General features: G+C 54.0%; 1 protein-coding gene across 5 annotated transcripts in view; it reads right to left on the bottom strand.

The window, feature by feature from the left end:
* The window catches only part of DNMT3A (DNA methyltransferase 3 alpha), a 100,683-nt gene that overhangs the window by 64,331 nt on the left and 12,807 nt on the right, over window positions 1–23,545 (bottom strand). For 2 of the 5 annotated variants that reach the window (XM_058682713.1, XM_058682712.1), the window contains exon 2: window positions 9,174–9,409. In XM_058682713.1, coding sequence (XP_058538696.1) covers window positions 9,174–9,236 — 63 coding nt within the window. In that variant the 5' untranslated portion in view covers window positions 9,237–9,409. Of the gene's footprint in view, window positions 1–9,173; window positions 9,410–9,492; window positions 9,517–9,551; window positions 9,773–10,188; window positions 10,290–23,545 lie in introns of those variants that run through there. The other 3 variants (XM_058682716.1, XM_058682714.1, XM_058682715.1) reach the window with 3 other exon arrangements.

Consider the following 23,545-nt stretch of genomic DNA (forward strand, 5'->3'; position numbering starts at 1 on the left):
GAACTACTAACTCCCGCTCTACACGTCCTGACCAGAACTATTCACAAAAGTGCATCCCTCCCTCTTCCCCTTCCCCCCTCCCTCCCCACCCCCAGGCAGAACCCAGTGCCCTGCATTTGCAGCCATCACTCACTGCTACAGACCAAGCCCAGCATCTGGCTGGTACCACTGCAGTGGGATACTCAGGAACACCGGCTCTCTGATCTTTCCAAAATGCAAAGCTGATTATGTCACTCTGCAGAGCTTAAGCCCTTGCTGAGGGGGCTCCCAGGGGCCTGCAGGATCCAACCAAGCTCCTTAGCCCGTGTGAAGGAAGTCCCCCAGAATCTGGCCAGCCGCCTTGGTCTCCCCTCCCCACCGCCTTCCTCCCACTCACCGTAAACAGACTGCACCAGCTGCAAAAGTGGGCTGCTTCCTTCCCCAGCGCCGTGGCACAGACCATTCCTTCTGTCCCGACTACCTCCCCCTCAGGTTGACCAGCAAATCCTTACTTTTCCAACCTAATTTCCTGGATTTCCTTCCTCTTGGTCCCTTCCTCTGACGGAGTCCATAGGTCCTTTCTCCCCATGGCACCAAATACCCAGCACTGCAATGGCCAGCAGTTGTCCTGGATGGGCTGTGAGTGCCTTGAGGGAAGGGACTATGTCTTATCCACCTTGGCATCCCCAAAGCCTAGACCGATGCACCTAGCATGAGGCAGGCACTCAAAGGCACTTGATGAGTGACTGTCACATAGTAGGTACTCTCAGTAGGTGACTCCATACACACCGAGAGAGGCACACATGCAAATCTACAAACCTACAGTTACGTGAAGATAACTGTGCATGAGGCTCCGGTGCTGCCCTGAGCTTTATGATTTCAAATCGGGAAACAGGATGACTAACGTGTACTTTCTAGGCTTACACAGAGTCATGTCACTTTACATTTATGTAACTCTTTACAGCTCTCAAAGCACCTTCACATTTGGTGGCCTGTTAGGTTAGGTAGTTACCATCAGCCTTTCTAAACTTCTGAGGCTATGATTTGACCTAGATTTTAACCCAGCTCACTGGATGGATTATTTTAAGCCACATACAACTTCTCATTCTGATGAGCTGGGCTATGACGATAATAATCTCTTGCAGTTGTACAGTAGGTGGTAATTAACAGAGCATTTTCACATACATTATTTCATTTTATTCTTCTGCTTTACAGAAAGCAGAGCCGGCATTATTAGTATTTTTTTTTTTTTTCCATTACATAGGCGGGAAATCTGAAGCTCAGAGAGGTTATCTAACTTACAGAGATCAGGGAGCCAGGAAAAAAGGTCTTTAGAACCAAAATTTCAATCTTTCGACGCCCAGCTCATGGGTCTTTCCACTGCCACGTGCCATTACACCCTATTACGCCACGTGCTGCTGACGTGTGTCACCGTGTGCGTCACAGGGAAACCGTGAGCGTGCAGGCGATCCAAGGTAAAGGCCCACACCGGCATTCACATGTGCGTATCTACACAGCTGTCTCAGGAGGCTCACGCCTAGACACAGGACCCCTCCCCTAAAGAGATCTACGTCCCACCCAGAGACAGCCGGCAAGATGTACGTGCTCCCTCCAGAGCGTACAGAGGATGCTACCGACCCAGCATCCGTTGAGCAGATGTCTCAAGTTGGTGTTTGAGTTGAGGGGATGAACTTGACAGATCCAGCCAGCCACTTGCCCAGACCCTCTGGGACAAGAGGCATGTACAGCCTTGGCCAGCTGGCCGGCTGGCCTCCAGGGGCCGTCTGTGATCGTGGAATTCAATGGAACCGATTGGCCTCTCCGCCAGGCCCAGCCCCGTTCTGGGTGGCCCGAGTCCCAGCTCTGCAGAGTGACAGCCACAGGACCCTGCACACCACACTGCGCACATGTGCTCACAGGTGCCACACGCCCAGGCTGGGCCCACAGACAGGTGGGTGGCAGGGCACGCTGCCGGAGGACGCACGGGGAGGACGAGGCTGCAGCGTGAGTGGCCACGCGGTGGCACCAGGAATGGCTGCACATACCCCCCAAAGTCCCTTGCTTTTAACGATCTCAGTCACCTCCCAAACTATCAGTCCTCTGTTCCAATTATTCATCAGTATTCGACAAGTATTCACTGCCCCATCGGTCTGCTTCATATTATACATACTGAGGAAGGCCCCATCCCTCCCAAAAGGCCATGCCCCCGAGGGGTTCCCACAGCTCCAGTGCCCCATAAATGCTATTTGGAAACCCCAAATGGTTCAAAATGGTGGTGCCTGGGGTTTCCCAGGCCCTCCTGCCAGGGTGCAGCCCTCCCCGACAAGCTGTGTGCCATGATGGGGCCTCACTGCCTTCTGGAATGGAGACTCCACTAAGCACATACCCAACACACTGCAGCCCGGCAGGTTAACCTCCGTGGCCTCAAGGCCGACGTGAGGCCAGTCTAATGGGCGTGCTCAAAAAATATTTATCCAGCACCTATCGTGTGCTGGATACAAAGATAAGCAAATAGAGCACTCAGTTTAGAGAGAGACAACACATAAATAAAAAAGCACCTCAGTAGAGTGTCCCTTCCGTGGACCCCAAGCCCACCCAAGCTCTACATAGCACTCCATCTCATCCCCACCCCACCAGGCACCCCCTTTCCGGAGGCATTAGAACGCTACGTGGGGCATGATTTTTCTCGATTTATAGAGGGAGAGAATCCAGGTAAAACTACTTCACAGCCATGTGACACTTTGCCAAGTTTCTTAGCCTCCCTATGCCTCCATTCCTTCTAAAACGGGGGTGATGAGAGGAGATGCCCCCTGGGTTGTTGCGGGATTGAGTCAGTTAATTGCCAAGCCAAGGAAGCTCCTTTACATGCCCTACCACAGCGTGCAGACATTAAGTGGGATGATCACAAGCAATATCCCTCATTGCCCCGCAGCTCTCTGCAGGGCACGACCAGGCCCAGGTGCCAGAAAGGAAGGGCATCGTCCCCATTTCCCGAACGTCCTGGAATACCCACTCCAGTCTGCCCTTCTCCTCTGCAAAGCCGAGCTCGGCTGTTCCCACCCAGGCCCTGTGGGACGTGCTTCTTGGCAGGGAGGAGCTCCATCCCCAGCCTGACCATTTAAGCCATGAGGGACCTAGGGAACCTCACCTGAGCTTCTGAAGGTAGCCACAGCCCTTCCCGTCAGGAGTTGGGGCTCCCTGTCTCTTGCCTCAGTGTCGCTTCTATTCAATGCATGAAGGGAAGAGGGACCTCAGGCCTGTTTTTGAGGACCCAGGAATGACCTTCCTTCCCCATGCCAGGTTCTCAGTGGACTTTCAACCCACACCACACCCCGCCTGCGTTTTCCACCCTGTCACGCCAAGCTCCTGAGCTCCTGGGGGCTACAGTGCACCTACCCCACCAGTGTGCGGATAGGCAGGTAGATAAATACATGGGTGGGTAGGTAGGTAGGTAGAGAGCAAGCTCGCTAGTTATCCAAAATAAGTCATAAGACTAACTTAACACATCAGGTCCCTGTGTTAAAAACACACCATGTAGGGGCACCTGGGTGGCTCAGTCGGTTAAGCGTCCGACTTCGGCTCAGGTCATGATCTCACAGTTCGTGAGTTCGAGCCCCGCGTCAGGCTCTGTGCTGGCAGCTCAGAGCCTGGAGCCTGCTTCCGATTCTGTGTCTCCCTCTCTCTCTGCCCCTCCCCCGTTCATGCTCTGTCTCTCTCTGTCTCAAAAATAAATAAACATTAAAAAAAAAAAAAAAAAACCACACCATGTAAACCTCTCTTTTCCCTGCTCAGAGGCCATGCCGCTGAGTCACACGGCGCATTCCAGACGCAAACACAGGTCTGTCTCCAGAGTCCGAGTGACACCTTCCCAAGACTGTAGTGACTGCAGGTTACCTAAACTTGACCTGCCTACCTCCTTTTACGGTGCCTCACATATAGCACGTGTTTTATGAATTGAAGGTTTGTGGCAACCCCGTGTCAAGCACGTCTACCGGCACCATTTTTCTGACAGCATTTGCTCACTTCGTGCCACGTTTTAGTAACTCTTGCAATTTTTCAAAAATTTTCATTCTATTTGTTATGGTGATCAGCGATTACGACTTGCTGAAAGCTCAGATGATGGTTAGCATTTTTAGCAATGTTTCAAAATTAAGGTCTGTACATTTTTTAGACACGTTATTGCACTCTTGATAGACTACGGTATAGCCCAAGCGTAACTTTTAGGCACTGGGAAATCAAAAAGTTCATTTGACTTGCTTTATTGCAGTATTCACTTTGCCCTGTGGATCTGGAAAGGAACGTGCAGTATCTCCAAGGTACGCCTGTCATATCTAACGTAAAGAATTTTAGAGGACCTAAAACATGGGTCCCAGTCGGCTCAGGGGTGGACTGTTTACGTCACACGTCCACTCCACGTGACCAAGCATCTAATCGACTCCACTGAACTACAAACGGATGTGCCCTTAGTCGTAGCTGTGTTCTTGAAGAGGTAAGGGTAAAGCTACCTTTTCTGTTACCGTCTGCATGAACTAAGAGGGATGCTATTTAAACAACCCCTATAGTGACTATTATAAAGCAAAGAGCCGGCCCTAAGCATTGATGTGTGGGCATCTGAGTGTGATAAAGGCAGAGCATGCCCAGAGTGGGCAGCAGACCTGTGGACCAGCAAGAACAATGGAGAGGGGAGCTAGGGGAAGCCTACCCAGGGTGCCCTTGAGTTTGTGTACCAGAATGTAGGAAGTAGTCAGTGCCCAAGGGAAGTCGGCACTTGCCAGGCCTTTGGGCCAGGCCTTTGGGTTGGAGGAGGGAGCCCCGGCCACAGCGGTGGACACACATGCACACACACACACACGCACGCACACGGGCACACTCACTGTGCTCCCCCAGCACAAATATGCATCCACTGTTGTTGCTTCTTCCACCCAGCTTCTCCCCCCCGGATGGTAGGCACGGCTTGTACCTTCCTATCCCCATTCCTTTACAGGAATGTTTATTTAGTTCATCTGACAGACTTATGGAGCCCTACTATGTGCTAGGTGCCTGGAGAGGTACCTGGAAAGAAAGAGAGGAAGAGAAGGAAAGAGAATGGGTGCAGGAGGGAGGCAGACAGGCAGGGAAGGAGGCATGGTAAGAAGTAGGGTGTCCACAGCCCTGTCTTCATTGACCAGCGTGTGTCTGGAGTGCCTGTGTGTGTGCGCACGCACATACCCACAATCGTGCCCACTAGACTTGTGTGTGAATTCTTACTGGAGATGAAGTGCCCCCAACACCCACCCTGGGGCAAGAGCGCTGTCGCGAGGAGTAAGGCATTCCCTGGCCATCCCGACTTCCAGTCTAGATAAATATCCTGGCCCCTGCAGCAGAAGCAATATGGGCAGGACCCTGGAGGCACCACTCATTCTACCTCTTCATGCAGGAGGCAGCCTGGTGGTCAGCAGCCAAGAGCACAGTCTGCCTGGGTTCCAAGCCCACTTGCTAGCCACTGACGAGCTGTGTAACCTTAGGCAAGTGACCGCACCTCTCCAAGCACCCATTTAGTCGTTAATAAGATGGAGGGTGAAAAGAATACAGCCTATCTTATGGAGCAATGGTCAGAATGAAATAAGATAATGCAAAGCACAGAGCTTAAAGTAGCACCTGGCAGATAGCACTCAGTGCATCTTGGCTGTTGTGTTTCTGAGGCCAGAGGAAAGAAAGAGGGGAGCGGCGTGATCGGGGGCCCAGCCTGGGGCTTGGACTCGTGGCCAGGCGCTGATTCATATTTGGGGAACTGAGGAGGCCTTTCCAGCCCCTTCCTGCTCCCTCTGCCCCTCCCCTCCCCTCCATGCAGGGCCTGACACCCCACCTCCATGCTCCTCTGCAAGCCAGGACCCTGGCTCCGGGCCTCCCTGCTGTTGGACGTGCCCCCCGCCCCACACACATCCCCCATAAGGCCAGCTCCCCCTCCCTCCATGTGGCTACATCTACCCAGCCGACCCACCCTGGAGAGAACCCCAGAGCTCTACCCACCCCAAATCTGCATTGTCCCAGCCTCCCCACTTAACATACGGATGGCAAGGTAGGGGAGGCCACAGGGAGAAGAGGTGCTGGGCAGACCCCTCTATGCACTCCCAGCCATACGCACTCTGCCTCAGCCACCACTGCACCCAGCCTGCTTGACCCAGGCCCCAGGCTGCTGTTCCGTGGGAGGGTCTTACCCCTCTCATTTCCCTTTCTCTGCTATCCGCTATGTATTTCCTGAGCATCTACTCGAGGCTAGTCAGGCCCTGCCCTGCCCTCCCCTCCCCCTGGATATCATCCACACGAGTACTTCCTAGATGCCCTAGAGAGCTAGTTAAAACAGATTGCTGGGCCCCTGCCCCAGAGTTTCTGATTTGCATTTCTAACCTTTCCAGGGGCCACTGGGGCTGCCGGTTTAGAGGGTCACGTTTTGAGAACTGCGTGTCCACTACAAACTATAATTCAAGGCCGACAGAAGGAAGCAAGGGCTTTGATCAGAGAGGAGCAGTGAAGATTAGGGAGCAGGCACACCGGGCAGAGGAAACCGCAGAAACAGAGGCCTGGCAGCTCCAGGAAGTACCCAAGTGGAAGGTGCGTGGAGGCGTGGCCGGGAAGGAGGCTGGAAGGGGCGTGGGGCCCAGTGGAGCAGGGGCCAGTGCGTGGCCACACCCCTTCCCTCTGGCTCACCAAACAGTTCCTTTATGCCAGGTGCCCCAGGCAACTCTGCCAGGCTCCTTGGGCCGCAGCCCAAGCCCATCTTCCCCCTCTGCAGACAAGGCACCTCTGCCCCAGGCCTGGCTTTCTCGGGCCAGCGTGGGCGGCTGTGTCTCTACCCGCCCTCCCCGGTGGCTCCCTGGAGCTGTGGGAGCCAGCCCAGAGGTGCCAGGGAGGTGTGCCAGGTGAGCCGGCATGCGCGCTGTGGGCGTGGGCGGCTGGGGAGGAGCGCCCGCCATGCCCCAGCCCCCGTCTATCGGCCGCTCTATCAGCACCAGGATCTGGGGCTTGGGTGTGTGTTTGTTGCCGCATGAGCCAGAACAGTTACTATGGGTAGATAATAATAGCAATCGTAATCCCTCATAATTGGACCAGACTTTGCTGTTTGCAGGGCATTTCCATGCCCGTGACCTCATCTGACTTCCACAACCACCCTGTAAAACAGGCACAGCCAGAGTCATGATCCCCACTTCACAGCTGAGCAAATGCAAGCCCGGATGGCCTGAAGTCACATCTCCAGGAAGTGGCGTACTCAGGCCCGGGCCTGGGGACTTCTGACTCTGTCCAGTGTTCTTTCTCGATCTTGAACTGTCATCACAGGGAGCCTGATCTGCTGCTTTCCATGTGAGGGAGCCAGGGCCTCTGCTATCCAGGGTGGCACAGTTCAGTAACAAGAGGAGTCCGGCCTGACTGTCCCCCCCCACCTTCCCCACCTGCCAGTGTGTGGACTGGAGCTGTGTCAGCACCAGTCAGGGCATCAGGCCACGTCAGGAGGTCAGGGTCACCTAATCCAACAGAGGAGCAAAGCAGAGCTGGTGAAGGGAAGGGAATTACCCATAGCTTCCACTCAAGAGCACAGGTGGCCAGCTGCAGGTGGCCCTGACTCCGTGGTGGCAGGGTGTAGGTCTACCGCCGCCCGAGATAGGAGTGGCCCAGAAGGCCCACGGGATAACCTGGACTACCTGTTATTTTCTGTGGGGGTCAGAGAGAAGGGGACCGGTAGCGCCTAGAAAGCCTGGCTCAGTGGGCCACGGCAAGCACTTTCTCCCCAGTTTGCTGCGTATACACCCCCAACCGGGGCATTCTGCCGGATTCCAGGCTGGGAAGGCAGGTGCCTGCGCTTTGTGCGCACACCTGTGCGTGTGTCCGCACGAGGACTGATGCAGGCGGGGCAGCAAGAAAGGTTCTGACCCACCAGGCTCTCATCTGGACCCACCACTGAGTATCTGGGCTCAGCGACCTCACCTGTAAACTAGGGCCATCTGCCCTTGCCCCACCTGTTTCAAGGGCTGCTTCCAAGAACCACATGGATGGAAACCACTCAGAAAACCGAAACAGGCTCTAAGAATGAGCAAACCCAGGAAGGAGCTGAGTACGCATGGGGGAGGGTAAGCAGTGAGCGGGTCTCAGGGCCGCCCCTGACGGTGGCCAAACAGAGGGGACACTCCTCAGAGTGCCGGGGGCGGGGGGGGGGGGGGGCATGCCCGGTGCCAGGTGTCCACTGTAGTTCCAGAAGGACAAACTATAACCCCCAACCAAGCATCACCACCCCTCGCTCCTTGCTCAGGAAAAGGGGAGCAGGCAGAGGAAACTGTGGGGACCAGGGCACGGCAGATAGGACACCCCAGAAAGGCCCGTGGCTGGCACAGCTTCCCCAGAAAGGTGGTGGTGGGGTTTACCATTTCACTGACAGAGGGGGAACACAGAATCCCAACGTTGGGGGTTCAGGGTGGCTTTGCCTACAGGTGGACACGGCTTGGTGAGGTTCCAAGGCAGCCTGTGGGGACCCAGCAGGGATCCCTACTGGTCTGCTGGGATCTCCTCTGATTTAGGCTCATCCTGGAGTTCAGCAGAGGGTGATGAGGTCACCTCTCATGGGGCTCTGAAAACAAGGAGGTCATTAGCTCCATGGTCACAAGTGACACTCACTCAGAGCCCGGGGTGGGGGTGAGGGGCAGGAAATCACCATCTCCAGGATGACTGGTGTCACCCTGTGTGGGAGGGGGAGCCCTCACGCGGCCTCACATCTACCAACCTCCCTGAACTTGTCTTTGGCCTCCCAGAAGCTACCGAATACCCTGGGGAAGCAGAGGCAGCTAAGACAGGTAAAGTGACCAACCCGAGGACACAGGGCTGGTAGGAGGCCAATCCAGAAAGGAATCTGGGTTTGGGGACACTCTGCAAGGCCGACTGCCAACACTGTACAGACCCAGGGCTTGAGCCTCTGCTCAGACACCAGGAAGGTGAAAAGCCTGGGTCCTGGAGCCTGATCGTGGTTCAAATTCCCACCGTACCACCAGGACTGAACCTCTACCAGCCATCACCCGAAGGGGGACATCACCCCCCTCCACCGCCCAGCGCGAAGGCTGAGCTGCGCGGTCCAGCGCTCAGCACACCAGAGCTGTCACTGCTCGGGGACGGGCCCTCCCATTCCCTGGGTTTGGGGTCCTAGGGGGTCCTGGGCAGAGCCAGCCGCTCACCTTGCGGTCCTCCTCCCGCTCCGGAGCGGAGCTGCTGGTGTCCCCGGGGCCGCTGGAGGGCATGGCGGGCAGCTGGGCGGTGGGAGGCAGGCTGGGGCTGCGCGGGGCTGGGGGGCTGCTGGGCTTTGGGGAAGGAATTATCGTGGTCTTTGTAAGCAAGAGTTAGAACTTAGACATAGATCCCGGTGCTGAGGGAGACTCCTGCTGCCTGCGGTGTGGACTTCCAGTGGCTCCACCTGTGGGGGAAAGACAAGAGGGGTCAGCAGGGCAGGGCACCCCCAACCCAGGCCCCACCTGACCCCCCCACACACACACACACCTCAGCCCCGGGGCCTGTGAGGCCTGTTCCTCTGACCTCACTCCTCTTCCCAGGCTCACCAGCAGCTCCGGCCAAACTAGCACCCCAGAGAGTAGGGGAAACCGAGGCCGACTCAGCTGGCAGGGTACCGCCTGGCTTCCCCCAGGGCCACCTCCTGCCTGCGAGGCAGCAACAGTCTCCCCGGGGCCTCCGCGTTGCTGGGGCGCAGTGGGCGCCACTTCTGGGACTTCTAACTGCCTCCTGCCTCCTCCCTTTTCTTCATTCACGTCTGTTCTCTCCTTTGAAAGCTTCCCGCACCCTCCCTCCCACCCAGCCACCCCCTGGGAAATCCCAGAGGTCCCCAGCCCCGCTACATTTTCCTTCTAATCTGTCCTCCCCTCACGCCCCCGCCCCCACACCGCTCCCACCACGTGGAGGAAGTGAGCTGCAGTCACAGGATGTGAAATGAATGTCAGCTCACTTTAGGACCAGCGCCTGGGCCCAGAGAGAGCTGAGGTTGAACTCGGGCTGCGGCCAGGCTGAAGGCCTAGGTTTGCAGTGCAGTCTGGAGGGCGCCCCGGTGGGGAGAGGCCGAAGCCAAGGCCACGGTGACGGCTGACGGGAGGCTGCTTCCCCCCCACCCCCACTCGAGCCCCACGGATCGGCACCATTTGCCCGGGGGAACCTGGTGGGCTTGAGGGGGCCCTCCGCACCCACCCTGCTTGATTTTAGGGGCTTTTTCATCTTCCCTGCTTCAGGTGCGGGCCTCAAGCCAGTGAAATCACAAAGCCCCCGCCGCAGGCCTCTGCTCGGGGTGGGGGTGTTGCGGATTCAACCCCCTTTGCTCGGAGACACTGAGTTCTGGGCTCCCCACCCCCCAGGAGGAAACCCGGGCCAAGCCCCTGCCTCCAGTGCACCCGCCCGCGGGGAGGGGATTGGCAGGAGAAGGAAAGTGGGAGGCAGCTGGATCTGGGCCCACCCACACCCTTCCCCTTCCAGTTCCCGTTCTGCTTCCCAGGCTTCCCCTCCCTCTCGGGCTCCTTCTCCCATCCCCCTCCAGCCAAGGCTCCCTGGAAAACCAGGCACTGGAGAAAGCACAGGCTTGGGTCTCCCACGGGCGCGGCCCCTCCCCCAGGGACGGCGGCGGCTGGAAGGTGGGTTCTGCCCAGGGTGTGTTGGGACAGGCTGGGGCTGGGAGGAGCCTCCTTAGGGCCAGCACAGGAGGGGCTGTAAGTTCAGACCCCAGTGGGCTGTAGATGCTCCAAGCCCCCACAGGTGAACCTGAAGGAAACCCCAGGTGCTATGCAGACACATAAGCTCGGCACAGTACTGAGCTCCATGAATGTTTGCTGCCCAAATGCACGAGTGCACAGACAGCAGGAGGAGTATTGCTTTAAGTGTCAGACACGGTGCTAAGCACGTGACACGCTGGCCTGCCTTCCTTCCTTCCTTCCTTCCTTCCTTCCTTCCTTCGGGGAGCTTCTAGTACTATTACTATCCCACGTTTACAGTGGAACCTAATGTTCAAAAAGGTTAGGATTTGTCCATATTCTAGAGTCAAAGCAGAAACTTGAATCCAGATCTCTCTCACTAAAGCTCTGGGGGGACTGTCTGTGAAGCTTTGTCCCCCAGCTTATACCACCCCACAGAAACAACTCTTGAGAGCCCATTAGAGAACTGGTCCAACCCAGAGCTCCATAAAGCTTCCCTCCATTATCAGCCAGTCATTCCCCCTCAAACCCACACCCCGTTTGTTAGCACAAACATGCCTAATGGCCTTACAACCACCCCCCCGCCCCAACCACATTAAAACCTTCAAAAGGATAAGGGAGTTATCTGGTTGGAAAGAATATTGAACCCAGAGTCAGCAGATGTGGGTTCTAGTCCTGACTCGGGCTTCCCACCCTTAGTTTCCTCAACCGTGAAATGGGGCGAGGTAGACTCCGTTATCTACAAGGTGTCTTCTCGCCCCTCCCGGCCAAGCTACTGCAGGCTCCAAGGGCAAAGGGGAGACGCAGACAAGGCTGGGATAACTTCAGGAGCCCCAGAGCCCCAGAATGGAGTTGGTGAAGACCCAGGCACAAAGTAAGTAAGAGGCAGATAACCCTCCACCAGATGTTTGTCTCAATACTGCCCTGAGGCCCAGAAACACCCAGGGAGCTTCTGCAAGAAAAAAAAAAAAACACTTTCAGAGAACCTCTGGTTGCCATTGAAAAGAGTAGGAAGTAGGAGGGAAAAGCGGAACATCACAAGACATTGACCCTGAGGGCAGACACCCCGGAAAGGAAAGGAAACCTCTTTCCTCCTCCCCTTCCTCCACATATCCCCCTGGTATCTGAGCTGCACGCACAAACTCACCGCAAACTCAGCTGACCTGGGTCAGTCTATAGGTTCCTTTGTGCTACTCAGTGGAACAGATCTGTCAGAAAGTGTTGTTAAGAATCACCCAGCATCATCTAAAACCATCCGGCATATGGTCAGGCAGGCCACGCACCGCACAGCCCAGGGGGCCCACGGCGGTGGCCAAGCTCCAGGACTCGACACGGCGCTTTCCACCTGCCCTTGGAAGCTTCCTTCTCTCAAGCAGCCTTGCTGAGAGGAGCGACCAGCTCCTGGGCCCCCGGTCCCAACCCAGCGGCATGTGTCCACCACGGCGACGGTCCTTCGCCAAGCACGGCTCTCTGCTGCTCCTGGCGCCGAAGCCTCCTTCTCACCGGTGCCAAGGGCTGTGCCACAAAAACCACCACCAAAGAAAAATCCATGCCAGGAACGCTACCACCAAGGACAAGCAGCTTTTATTTCCTTCTTTACACTTCTAAATGTCCACAGTGGCCGTAAATAATGTGTATAGCAACATCTTTAAAAAATGCTTAAGGAATCCCATCAGAAAAATATCTGGGTATCACAACCTACACAGTCACCATTATCACTCTTCAATTCCAAACCCGCTGTGGGAAAGAGGACAGGAATTTTGAATATACACACCAAATTTCACCACCGTCTAAATCCAAGTTGGTAAAAAGTTTTTTTTGTTTTGTTTCTCAAGACGTACAGTCACGGGCTGGGGCCGAACAGAGAGGAGACACCCCCTCCCCACGACATTTTGGGGTCTGGAAAGCCGCTTCGTGATTGCCAAATTTCAGACAAAACTGATTTCAAATCAACCTCAAATCAAATCAGATCAGACCTGCTTTATGACAAGAATCTTCAAAAGACACTTGAGACAGTAGCACCAGCTACCTCCCAGACCAGGGGTGAGGGGGACGGACAAGGGAAAATGAAGAAGACTGGAGGAAAGAAGTAAAAGCCCTAGGTCCTGTCCCCATGGAGTCCGAAGGTTTACTCTCTGGAGAGAACAGAACAGAGGGGTCTCTGCACAGAGTTGACTGGTGCAGCTGAGAGCAAAGGTAATATATCTAAATCCGGGAGATGAAGATTATTTTAAACGCTGACGTTGAGTGCCCCCAGCTTTTCCCCATTGGGCTCCCAGAACCCTGGCAGCCCGACCCTCGCCTTTTCTGGAGAATCTCATTAGTCCGAGGGGATAGGCCTGCGGACATAGATGCTGCCACCGGAAGCCAAACAGTGTCCAAATGGCTTGTTTAGGTCAACCAGGTGGGTCTGCCACACAACAAGCCCCAGCATCATGCACAGGTCTTCTAATCCGCTTGTTCGTCCCCCGTGCTTAATCCTGTAAAGGACCATCATGGACCAGTAGACATCAGAGGGAAGCCTCTGACTTGGAAGACAGAGACGAGAACGCAGAAACCCAAAGCAAACCGCAACTTGGAAAACCTAGACTTCAGGCCCAGATCAGACGCCGCGTTCATGAGACAAGAACGTGGCGCGATTTGAAGAGAACACTCAGAGAACAAAACAGATTTGCCGAAGGTACAAGTCATGCTAGCAAGATGCAGAACTCAACACAAAGCTACTCCAAAGAGAAAAATGGAAATAGGAGAGGACGGGAAAGAGAGCTTGAGAACTGGTCCGGAAGTTTCATCTGAAAAGCAGGCGTTACAGAAAAACAAAAACAAAAACAAAAAAAACGGGAGAAAATTACCAATCAAATAATTCAAGGGAATTTCCCAGAACCGAGACATGAGTGACCTGGTTGAAAAGACCCACCACAAGGCACGTCACCGTGAAATCTCAAAACACTGACATCAAGAGAGGATCTTGCAGACCAGGAGAAAAAGTGACACATAAAGGTCCAGGAAGCAGAATGGCTTCGGATCGCTCAACGGTAATGTGGAAAGCAAGAAGACAAAGGACCAATACCTTTGGAATTCTTAAAATAATTCTCCCATTAGAATTCTTTACGCAGCCTCGTCATCATTTACGTGTGATAGGAGAATATATTTTCCAGACGCTCCTTTCTCAGGAACACAGGAAGATGTCCTCTAAGACACACGAGACAAGGGAAGGGGATCTCCAGGATTGAGGTGGAAACAGGCCAGGTGAAGCCATCGAGGGTCACTGTTTGGATCAAAGCAGTGTCACCTAAGCCTCAGGCCTGTTGACTGCTGTCATTGCCACGCCCTTGACCATCGAACGGTCTTTTTAATCCGACAAGACTACAGGTGTCACTCCCTGTTCCCACTCTGCCATTTGAACTCAGGAACTGGACGGATTCGGATATTGACAGGTATCTGTCCTGGACGATGTGCTCCAAAAAGGGGGAGTAAACCAGACAAGAGGAAGAAGGCGAGATCCAGGAAACAGGAACTTCGACCCGAAAGAAGGCAGAGGGAATGCCACGGAGGACCACAAAAGGAAGCCACAGAATGGCAGCCACAACGTGCCACACAGCTAGAACTGGAAAGAACTTTCCAGCGAGAACAGGAAAACTGGGTCTGGAGCATGTAATATTTGATGTGACTGCCCTATGGAAAGCCACACCAACAGCTATTAGAAGGTGAGATAGCAACTAGCAAAAAGTACAAAGAAAATAAGGCAGATGCAGAAACCAGATCATTGTTAACTTCAGTGGAAAAAAAAAAAAGGAAACGATTGCAGTAGACTATAAGGCTTAGCTCTGAATACAGATGCATTAGTTGATTTAACAAATATGTGTGTGTGTATACACACCTATGTAATGCATGTGGGTATATATACATATGTATGTGTGTATATATACATATATATATATATATACACGTATATATATACATATATACGTGTATATATATATACACGTATATATACATATATGTATGTGTATATATATACACGTATACATATATACACGTATATATATACACATATATGTGTGTGTGTGTATATACATATATATGTATACACACATATGTGTATATATATATACGTATATATACGTATATATATATATACACATATATATGTGTGTGTGTGTGTATATATATATATATATATATATATATATATGCATTTCCTGTTGCTGCTGTTACAAGTTACCACAAAATTAATGACTTAAAACAACACAAATGTGTCATGTTGCAGTTCTGGGAAACAAAAGTTCAAAATGGTTCTTGTCACTGGACTGAAAATCAAGATGTTGGTAGGGCTGCACTCCCCTCCCTGGAGGCTCTAGGGAGAATCCATTCCCTTGATTTTTTCGACTCCTACAGGCTACTCATATTCCTTGGCTCATGGTCCCTTCCATCGTCAGAGCCAGCAACGGCCAGGCTCTCTCTTATCGCATTACTCTGACTCCGCTTCCAGAATCACATCTCCTCTGCTTCTCCCACCTCTGTCTTTCATTTCTAGGGACCCTGTTGATTACCCTAGACCCACCCAGAGAATGTAGGATGATCTCCCCATCTCAAGATCTTTAACTTAATCAGACCTGCCTGCAAAGTCCCTTTTGTTACGTAAGGTAACATATCCACAGGTTCAGGGGATTAGGATGCGTCCCTCTTGGCGGGGGTGGGGACGTGGCAATATCCTGCCTATGACACGTATACACACGCATACATTCATATGTGCATAAAACATTTTTGAAAGAGCACTGTTAATAGTATGCCCTACCACGAGAGCGATTTCGGAGCAGAAAGGCTGGCCGTGTAAGGGAGCTGCATGCCTACTTACTAAATAGGAAATCAATGGGAAATGTCTAAAATGGAAGAATCAAAAATATGCACATGCCTCAGAAACGCGAGATGCAAAATTGCTAGAAGAAACAGCTAAAAGTGGTCGCCTCTGAGAAGGAGAGGGTGGGAGGGTCTCTTTGGTGAAGTGATGTTGGTCTTGACGTCTTACGTGATGCGTATGTACTGCTGTGAGGAAATAAGACAGGAATGTTATGGGGCGCCTGGGTTAACCAGGCGGTTAAGCGTCAGCTTCAGCTCAGGTCATGATCTCACGGTTCGGGGATTCAAGCCCCGCGTCGGGCTCTGCGCTGCCAGCTCGGAGCCTGGAGCCTGCTTCGGATTCTGTGTCTCCCTCTCTCTCTGCCCCTCCCCCACTTGCATTCTGTCTGTCTCTCTCTCTCTCTCTCTCTCTCAAAAATACATAAACATTAACACAAGTATTTTAAAGAGGGAATAGGAAGGGCAAGAGGGCTTACCTCCCAACTTCAACCACTGGTTGGCGTTGGCTTCTATCCTCCTCTACGAGTGCGTCTAAGCCCTTCTACCTTGCTGCTCTGTGAAACCATCACTTCCCACAGCATGACCATGACCAGTGCCTCACGCCCACACACAGTTCCATCACCAGCTATAAAAGGGGAGCCTCCCTCCCTGCTCCCCCACCCCACCCCTCACCGAACGTGTCTAATCCCTCCCCGTACATCACTTCCACCAAGCACAGCCCCTGCCCGGGATGCTGCACGTCCCTTCCATTCCTCCCAAAGTGCATCTGTGCTCGCCATGGCTGCCCACGTCCCTAACCGCAACACCGGCTCATTCAACAGCCCACCTCAGCCAAACACCCACAGTTGAGCCATCCCTGCCACGTCACCTGCCCCCCCCCCCCCCCCGCCTCCAGCCTGCCACCACACCATCCCCGGCACCGTCCCCACCTTCCTCACCAACCCCAACCCCATCAGCACCTCCCCAGCTCATCACCCCAAGTCTCCCCTCCAGGTTTGCGCCCACCGGCACTGAGACCGTCACCCCGCTATGTCACCTCAACAAGAGCCTGCGCAGAACGATTCTCTTCCAGGAACAAAACCAGAATTGCCCCAAACCTAAATCCTTTCTCCATCAAAAACAATCCCGGGGCGCCTGGGTGGCTCAGTCGGTTGAGCTTCCGACTTCGGCTCAGGTCACGATCTCACGGTTGGTGGGTTCAAGCCCCCTGTCGGGCTCTGTGCTGACAGCTCAGAGCCTGGAGCTGCTCTGGATTCTGTGTCTCCTTCTCTCTCTGCCCCTCCCCTGCTCACGCTCTCTCTCTCAAAGATAAACAAAAATTTTTTAAAAATTAAAAAAACAACACAATCTTGATGTCATCATCGAAAGAGCCCCTTCCACTCCATCTCAAGTGCTCGATCTGCATCGCTGAAAAACATAGACCATCTCTGGAGCAGGCCCTTCCTCCCCTTCCGTCTAAAGTCTACTTTTCCCCTTGTGGACTTTGCTTGTTTCCAGCTATCTACCCCTCCCCACCAGGGGGCTTGGGGCGTATTTGTCCTGACCCCACAACTCACCCCAGGCAGAGTGAGCACGTGACCAGGCGGGGCCAACCGGACGCCTCCGGGGACGTGGTGGTGCAATGGAAAGGCTACAGGGTAGGATGTGAGTCAGGAGCGGCTGCCTGCGGGGGAGGGCTTGCCTGAGAACAAAGAGCTGAAGACAGAGGGATGGCACACTGAGGTCATTGTCTAGGCCCCCGAGAATCTAGCTGTACCTGGAGGCAGGGCATCTCTCGCAGTAATGGAAGCCTTTCCCTGCTTGGGTGTGAGTGAGTCTGTGCCGTGTGGCTGACAGTCCTGACTCATATGCTAATCTCAGCCTCCTAAAGGGCTTCTTCCTGCGTGGGTTCAAATCCTGACCTGCTTACTCTATCAGCTGTGTGACCTGGGGCAAAACCATGGCCCTCGGCCTCAGTTTTCTCAGCTGTAAAATGGGGTAATAATAGGAGCCACTTCACAGGGTTGTTGTGAGAATTCAAACGAAATTCATTGAACATGCTTACAAGGGTGCCGGGCACAAAGAAAATCCTCAGTACATTTAAACAACTGTTAGTCCCTGACTAATCCAGCCCACGGTTTTCTCTCCTTTCTTGAAATCCCCCGAGTGCCCGTGAGCGGACGTCACTCAAACAGGAGCTTGTACTCACGAAGCTCCCACGACGTGCCAGCCCCTGTGAATAGAGCTTTACAACCGCAACATCTTGTTCATCGTCACGCCGCACTCCGACCTTTTGAAGTGGGGACTCTCCCCTCCCCCCTCCCCGTTTTCCAGACGAGAAACGTGCGGTATCGAAAGGTTAAGAAAGCTGCCCAAGGTCATTATTAAGTGGTGGAGCTGGATTCACATCCACGTCTGTCCCACCCTGAAGTCCAGAGTTTTCCACTTCATCATGTCCTCTTACAATTAACATGTGGCTGTTGCAGACATATTAACTTTGGGCACAGATTGGTCTGAAAGCAAAGTTTCCAGTTAGCCTCCCTTTCCTGGTGAGGCCTGTCTGCGGGGAGGGCAGGAGTCGGCGTGGTGGTAAACAACTTTCTAATCATAGTAGCCCGGGCTCTGCCCAACGCGTCAATCATTCATTCAGCTATTTACTGGGTACCTACCATGTGCTCAGCACTTGCTAAGAGACTCGTATGGTCCCATTTCATCCTTGCAACGATCCTGTGAAATGTATGAAATGGTTCTCTTGTTATTCCCGTCTTATAGAAGGAAAACCTGAGGCTGAGGGGTTTAGTACCTCTCCAAGGGAGCACAGGTAGAAAGTTCCAGGGCAGGATTATGAAGCCAGGTCCATCTAACTCCAGAGTCCTTACAAACATGGCAGCACTTGGTCACGGATGAACGTGCTGAGCCTACGCCGCAGCTCATCTGTCTACGCCCCTGGTGTGGCACCAGCCCAGAGATAACAGCATCATAGCTGAATTTCCTACTGGAGCTTGGGCAGAGCTACAAATGCACCTTGTGGATGACCAAAGGCAGGAGAGTAATCGTGTGCCCCTCGCCACCTAATCATCTGCCAGGGTGGCGATAAGCTCCGGGCCTAGTAAACTGGGGGCCGGTAGGAGGCTGAGGGGAGCGATCAGGGCCTCCTAGACAGAGATGTCTATCTGCCAAGTCTTTCCCCTTACCACAGCCTCTCTCAGTCACAAGACTGAGCTGGATGGGGGGCGGGGGGGGGGGTCTCCTTTGGACTGCTCATTCCCTCTCAGCGTGAGTGAGAGGCACATCATCATACCATTCCTCTGGCTTCCAGAAACATCCCTCCCATCCAAACCACCAGCTGCACAGAGAATACCAAAAGCCATTGGCAACAGGCCAACAGTCCTGCCATCCTGTTGCCACTTCAAAGCCCATCTGTCTGGCTCTGGAGTCACAACAAGATGACCTGTGGTTGTCACACTCCCCTCGAGGCCAGGGCACCACCAGTGTGAGCATTTATGATCACGCCAAACCTGCTGCCACGATGGTGGCAACACCGGCAGAGATGAGTTGAATCAGACTCCTGTGCTCATACTAATGGTTACCATGACACAGACCCGAAAGCAAGGAGGGAAAAAAAAGATTTATACCCAAAATAGATGCTGGTAAGGAGCCGAAGTTGTCCTTGGGCATTAAAAAGAACCAGTACAGACTTCCGTTAAGGAGCATGCAATTCTGAGTGTGACAGGTCAGGAGATGCCTGACTTGTGGGGAGCCATGGGTGCTGGAGCAGTCAGATGGGCGTCCCGGGCCTTGGATCAGAGAGCCAGGGTGGCCAGGCTGAGGGTCCACATGAGAATCAGCCACGTGAGCCCTGGCAGGGCCTGCTGTCTGAGCAGCCGTGAGCGTGGGTCCGGTCCTGTCCTCCCCTGGAGGTAGCCCATGGTCCACACCTGCCAGCTCCGGGACCTCTTCACTTACTCCCTGTTGACCCCTGCCTGTGGCCCCTACCTCCTGTCTCTGAAACCGTCAAGGAGTGTGAAATGTCATAATCCCCGAAGGGGACACCACCATGGTTCCACTGGAAAGCAAGTCCACAGCCTGGCATTTTTTGGACCCCTGCGCCACTGAACCAAGAGCCCCCAAAAAGGAGTTACTCCACTGGCTTGGGTGATCGATCCTAGTTACCACACCGCTGAGTTGCTGGTTCGTAACAGAGACAAGGAAGACCACATCCGGAATCCAGAGGATTCTCTCAGTCACCTCTTAGAACTTCCAAGCCCCAAAGTTAGGGTTAATGGAAAAACTAGAGTAACAATAACAACAACATAAAAGACAGACCAACGAGGGATTCGGATCCTTCGAGAATCAAGGTTTGGGCCCCTGCACCAGGTAAAAGAAGCCTGGCCTGCTGACATTCCAGTAGAGCACAGAGGAAATCTAGGGTGGATAACGGGAGAAAGGAGCCAGACATCAAATGTGGCCTTGGGAACAAACACAGAAATGAAAACAGTAGTTTTGTGTACTTTCTATTTACTGGATACATATACGTGTTTATTTGTACATGGTAACCGTTTTTCTTCTTTTTCCTCCTTCTTCCCATTATTTCATATACAAGCTGTTGGAAGTTAAATTTATACTTTAGTCTTTAAAAAAAAAAAAAAAGATTTTATTTTTAAGTAATCGCTACACCCAACGTGGGGCTCGAACTCACAACCCTGTGATCAAGAGTCACATGCTCCACCGACTGAGCCAGCCAGCCTCCCCTATACTTTAGTCTTTAGGTAACAGAATAGTCAGTGGCACTGTGGCTGAACTTGAGAAGCTATTCACGTAGACAGTGGCTGATCCAGTGCTTAGTGGGACTCTTCGGGGAAAGGGTGAGAAGAATTGCTTGCCGTGTCTTGCTAGGTAGAAACACGGCTTCGATTGTAGTTGTAGGGGAGCCCAAATAGGTGTGAAAGGTGCAAACGCAGTTGTGCGGCCAAAGGGGTAGATAGACTGCCAGTTAGCGATTTATTCATCCTTCACTTCCTGCTCGGTGAAAATGGAACCAGGCCCTTGAAGTGTTTCTCCTCTGCCAGCAGGCACGGCGTTAGACTCTGCCACCAGAGGGTACTGGAGGGACACTGAAGAAAAGGGAGTCTTCTTTCCTAGACCTGGGGTGCTCTCCCGGAGCTCTGTACACAACTTCCCAGGCCCCGGCTCCTGCAGCGAGGGGGCTTCTGAAGCGCCTGGTCTGGGGAGTGCCTAACAGCCGGCAGCAGCCAACAGCTCCACCCGACACTCCCCTTGGGTAGTTTAGTGGCAGTGTGACCCACGCGTAGCTTTCCTTGGGACCCAAAGGATGGCTTCCGGTGAGTTCCAGGGGCAAGTCTCCAGCAAGGTCTTCCAACGTGTCTCCACAGTCAGCTCCCTGTCGTCCAGGGAGCCACAGCCGTGCCCTCTCCATCCAGGTCGGGATATCGGCCCCGGCGTGGGCCTCTTCCCCGGGCGCTCCATGGTGACCCCCGGGGAGGCGGCTGGTCTCACACGTGCTATTTCTAGATTCTCTGTAGTTCGTCCTACATCTCACCGGCCGGTCTCTCACTACTCCCAACCCCAGTTGTAGTTAACACGTCTTGATAGTAAAACCTGTTCGGATCACGATGTGCTTTCTGTCTTTTGAATGGACTCTGATACGGTCACTCACAGCCTCAAAGGACCATTTTCCATCCTCATGGTCCTTGAGTTCGATTCAGCCTCCTCGCCAGCTAACCGTTACCCTGCTTCCAGCACTCGATCGGCCACCGTTTACTGAGTGCCACTGCTGAGCCACAAGACACCCTACTTCTGGAAGCTTCCAAGCCAATCGACTCTCTGGCTCTCAGTCCTGCCCATGCCTCCCCCTGGCTCCATGCCCTTGACTCTCCCACCCCTCGGGCCCCTCTGCTGTCTCGGGGGGCAGCTATTACTGCACGGCGGGCACCCCCGTGGGGCACGTGGTCCCCTCTGCGGAGACGCTCAGGCACCGGGGTCAGTACAGACCCCCACTTTCTGGACATCTCCACCTGGCTGGTTTGCAACCACCTAAAATCCCACTCTTCTAGACCCAGATGCCTCATGTTTCCTCTGACTTCTCTCCCTACGCGGTAGTGGCACCACCCCCCCCCCCTCGGCCGCCGAAGCCCCAAGGCCTGAAGAGAACCGAGGTCCCCCTTCCTCCTCAGTCCACCCAGCACCTGATCCTGTCCTCGGGCCTCTATCCTCCACCTCCGCCCTCCGGGCCCTTTGTGCCACAGGTCTCGACCTTGGTGGATGTTCTACGACGGGGCTCCCTGCCTCTTGCATATCTACCGCCCACCCCGGCCTCTCAGCAAAGATTTTCCGCAGCACGTGGCCTCCTCCATCAAAACCTATGATGCCTGATGAAAACGTTCTGAGATTGCCTGTGGTGATGGTCGCACAACTCTGTGAATGTACTAAAAACCATCGCATTGCACACGTTAAACGGGTGGATTGTATGGTATGTGAATCATATCTCAATTCAGCCGTTATTTTTTTTAAAACTCCATCGGGCCTATGATTTTCACGCACAGTAAAATCTGAACTCTGGTCCAGACCTACACGGATGGCTCACCACCGTGTGGCCTCACCCCCCACCTTCCCAGCCGACCCCATCATTCCAGGGCCGGTCACTGTCCCCCAGCTCACACCCTCCGTTCCCACACCTGTGACTACACCCACCCCGTCCTCTCCCCTGAGGGAGTCCCCTCCCCCCGTCCCTCAGCACCCCCTATGCCCACTGCTTCTCCTCGACCACCCATCCAGTGGTCTTTAATCAGTGTCTGTCACGTGGTCATTTCGCTTTTCATGTGTATATGCGTGTGTCTGCTTTCCCAAACAGAGGAGGTCAGAGTTCATGTCTTGCACCTTGCTGTCCCCCCAGACAGCTCACAGCTGCCTCCCCCCTCCTCCCTGTTCCGGGTGACCCTTGAGGCAAAGAGGACTGTGTGAAATCACTCCCAGGCAGCTGCAACATCCCCAGCACAGTGCTGCGGTGCCCCGAGTGACCCCCCACAAGCCCCATTCCAGGGGTCGCTCAGCAGAGCCCCCCGAGGGACTCTGCCCACAGTAAGGCCCCCTGCGGGAGCTCCTGGCTTCCTGCACCACCTTTCCCAGGCCAGAACATACACCTGCTGTGGGGTCTACAGGCCCCACTGGCCCCCAGATGCACAGGGTGAAGGGGGTCATGAGGGTCCTAGGTCAGGGTGTCAGTGAACCACAGGAAGCAAGGGGGGATGGCCTCCCACACCCCTCCGGGCCCTTGGAGGCTGAGTCCCCACATGGCCTGTTGCCACTCTCTCCCCACCATCTACGCACATGCTTCTTCCACTCACGCTTTCTCACCCTCCTCCGAAATCAAGTGACCACCCAGCTGACCCCCTTCCAGGCCACAATTAAGATGTCCCTGAAAAGGTCTTCAGGACCTGGGAGCTGCTATCGGGGCACAGCTCCTCTCCACCCATTGCTACATAAACTACTCACTTGTCCCTGGTTTGCTTTCTCCTCACCCTCTGCCCCAACCAAAACCAAACGTTTTGTGAAGGGGGTCGAGGGGAGGAAGTAGAGCTCCAGGTTCTGGGCAGTGCTTCTCGGAGTCACTAGCCCCTAGCAGCAGCCCCGGGGCCTCTCACCGCCGCCGCCCCCACCAAACTTCAGCCCTAGGGAGGCTCAGCCAGACTCCATCTCAAACCCTGGCCCTGCCAGTCAGGGACACAGGCTGCGGTGTCTGGTCTGTGCAGTGGAGTGAATAGGAGCCCCTATTTTAAGATATGAGAGAATCCAGGGCGCCTGGGTGGCTCAGTCGGTCGAGCATCTGACTTTGGCTCAGGTCACGGTCTCACAGTTTGTGAGTTCAAGCCCTGGTTCGGGCTCTGTGCTGACAGCTCAGAGCCTGGAGCCTGCTTCAGTTTCTGTGTCTCCTCTCTCTGCCCCTGCCCTGCTCACGCTCTGTCTCTGTCTCAAAAATAAACAAACAAACAAACAAACAAACAAAC

The sequence above is a fragment of the Neofelis nebulosa genome, chromosome 9 (assembly GCF_028018385.1).
Source record: "Neofelis nebulosa isolate mNeoNeb1 chromosome 9, mNeoNeb1.pri, whole genome shotgun sequence".
NCBI lineage: Eukaryota > Metazoa > Chordata > Mammalia > Carnivora > Felidae > Neofelis > Neofelis nebulosa.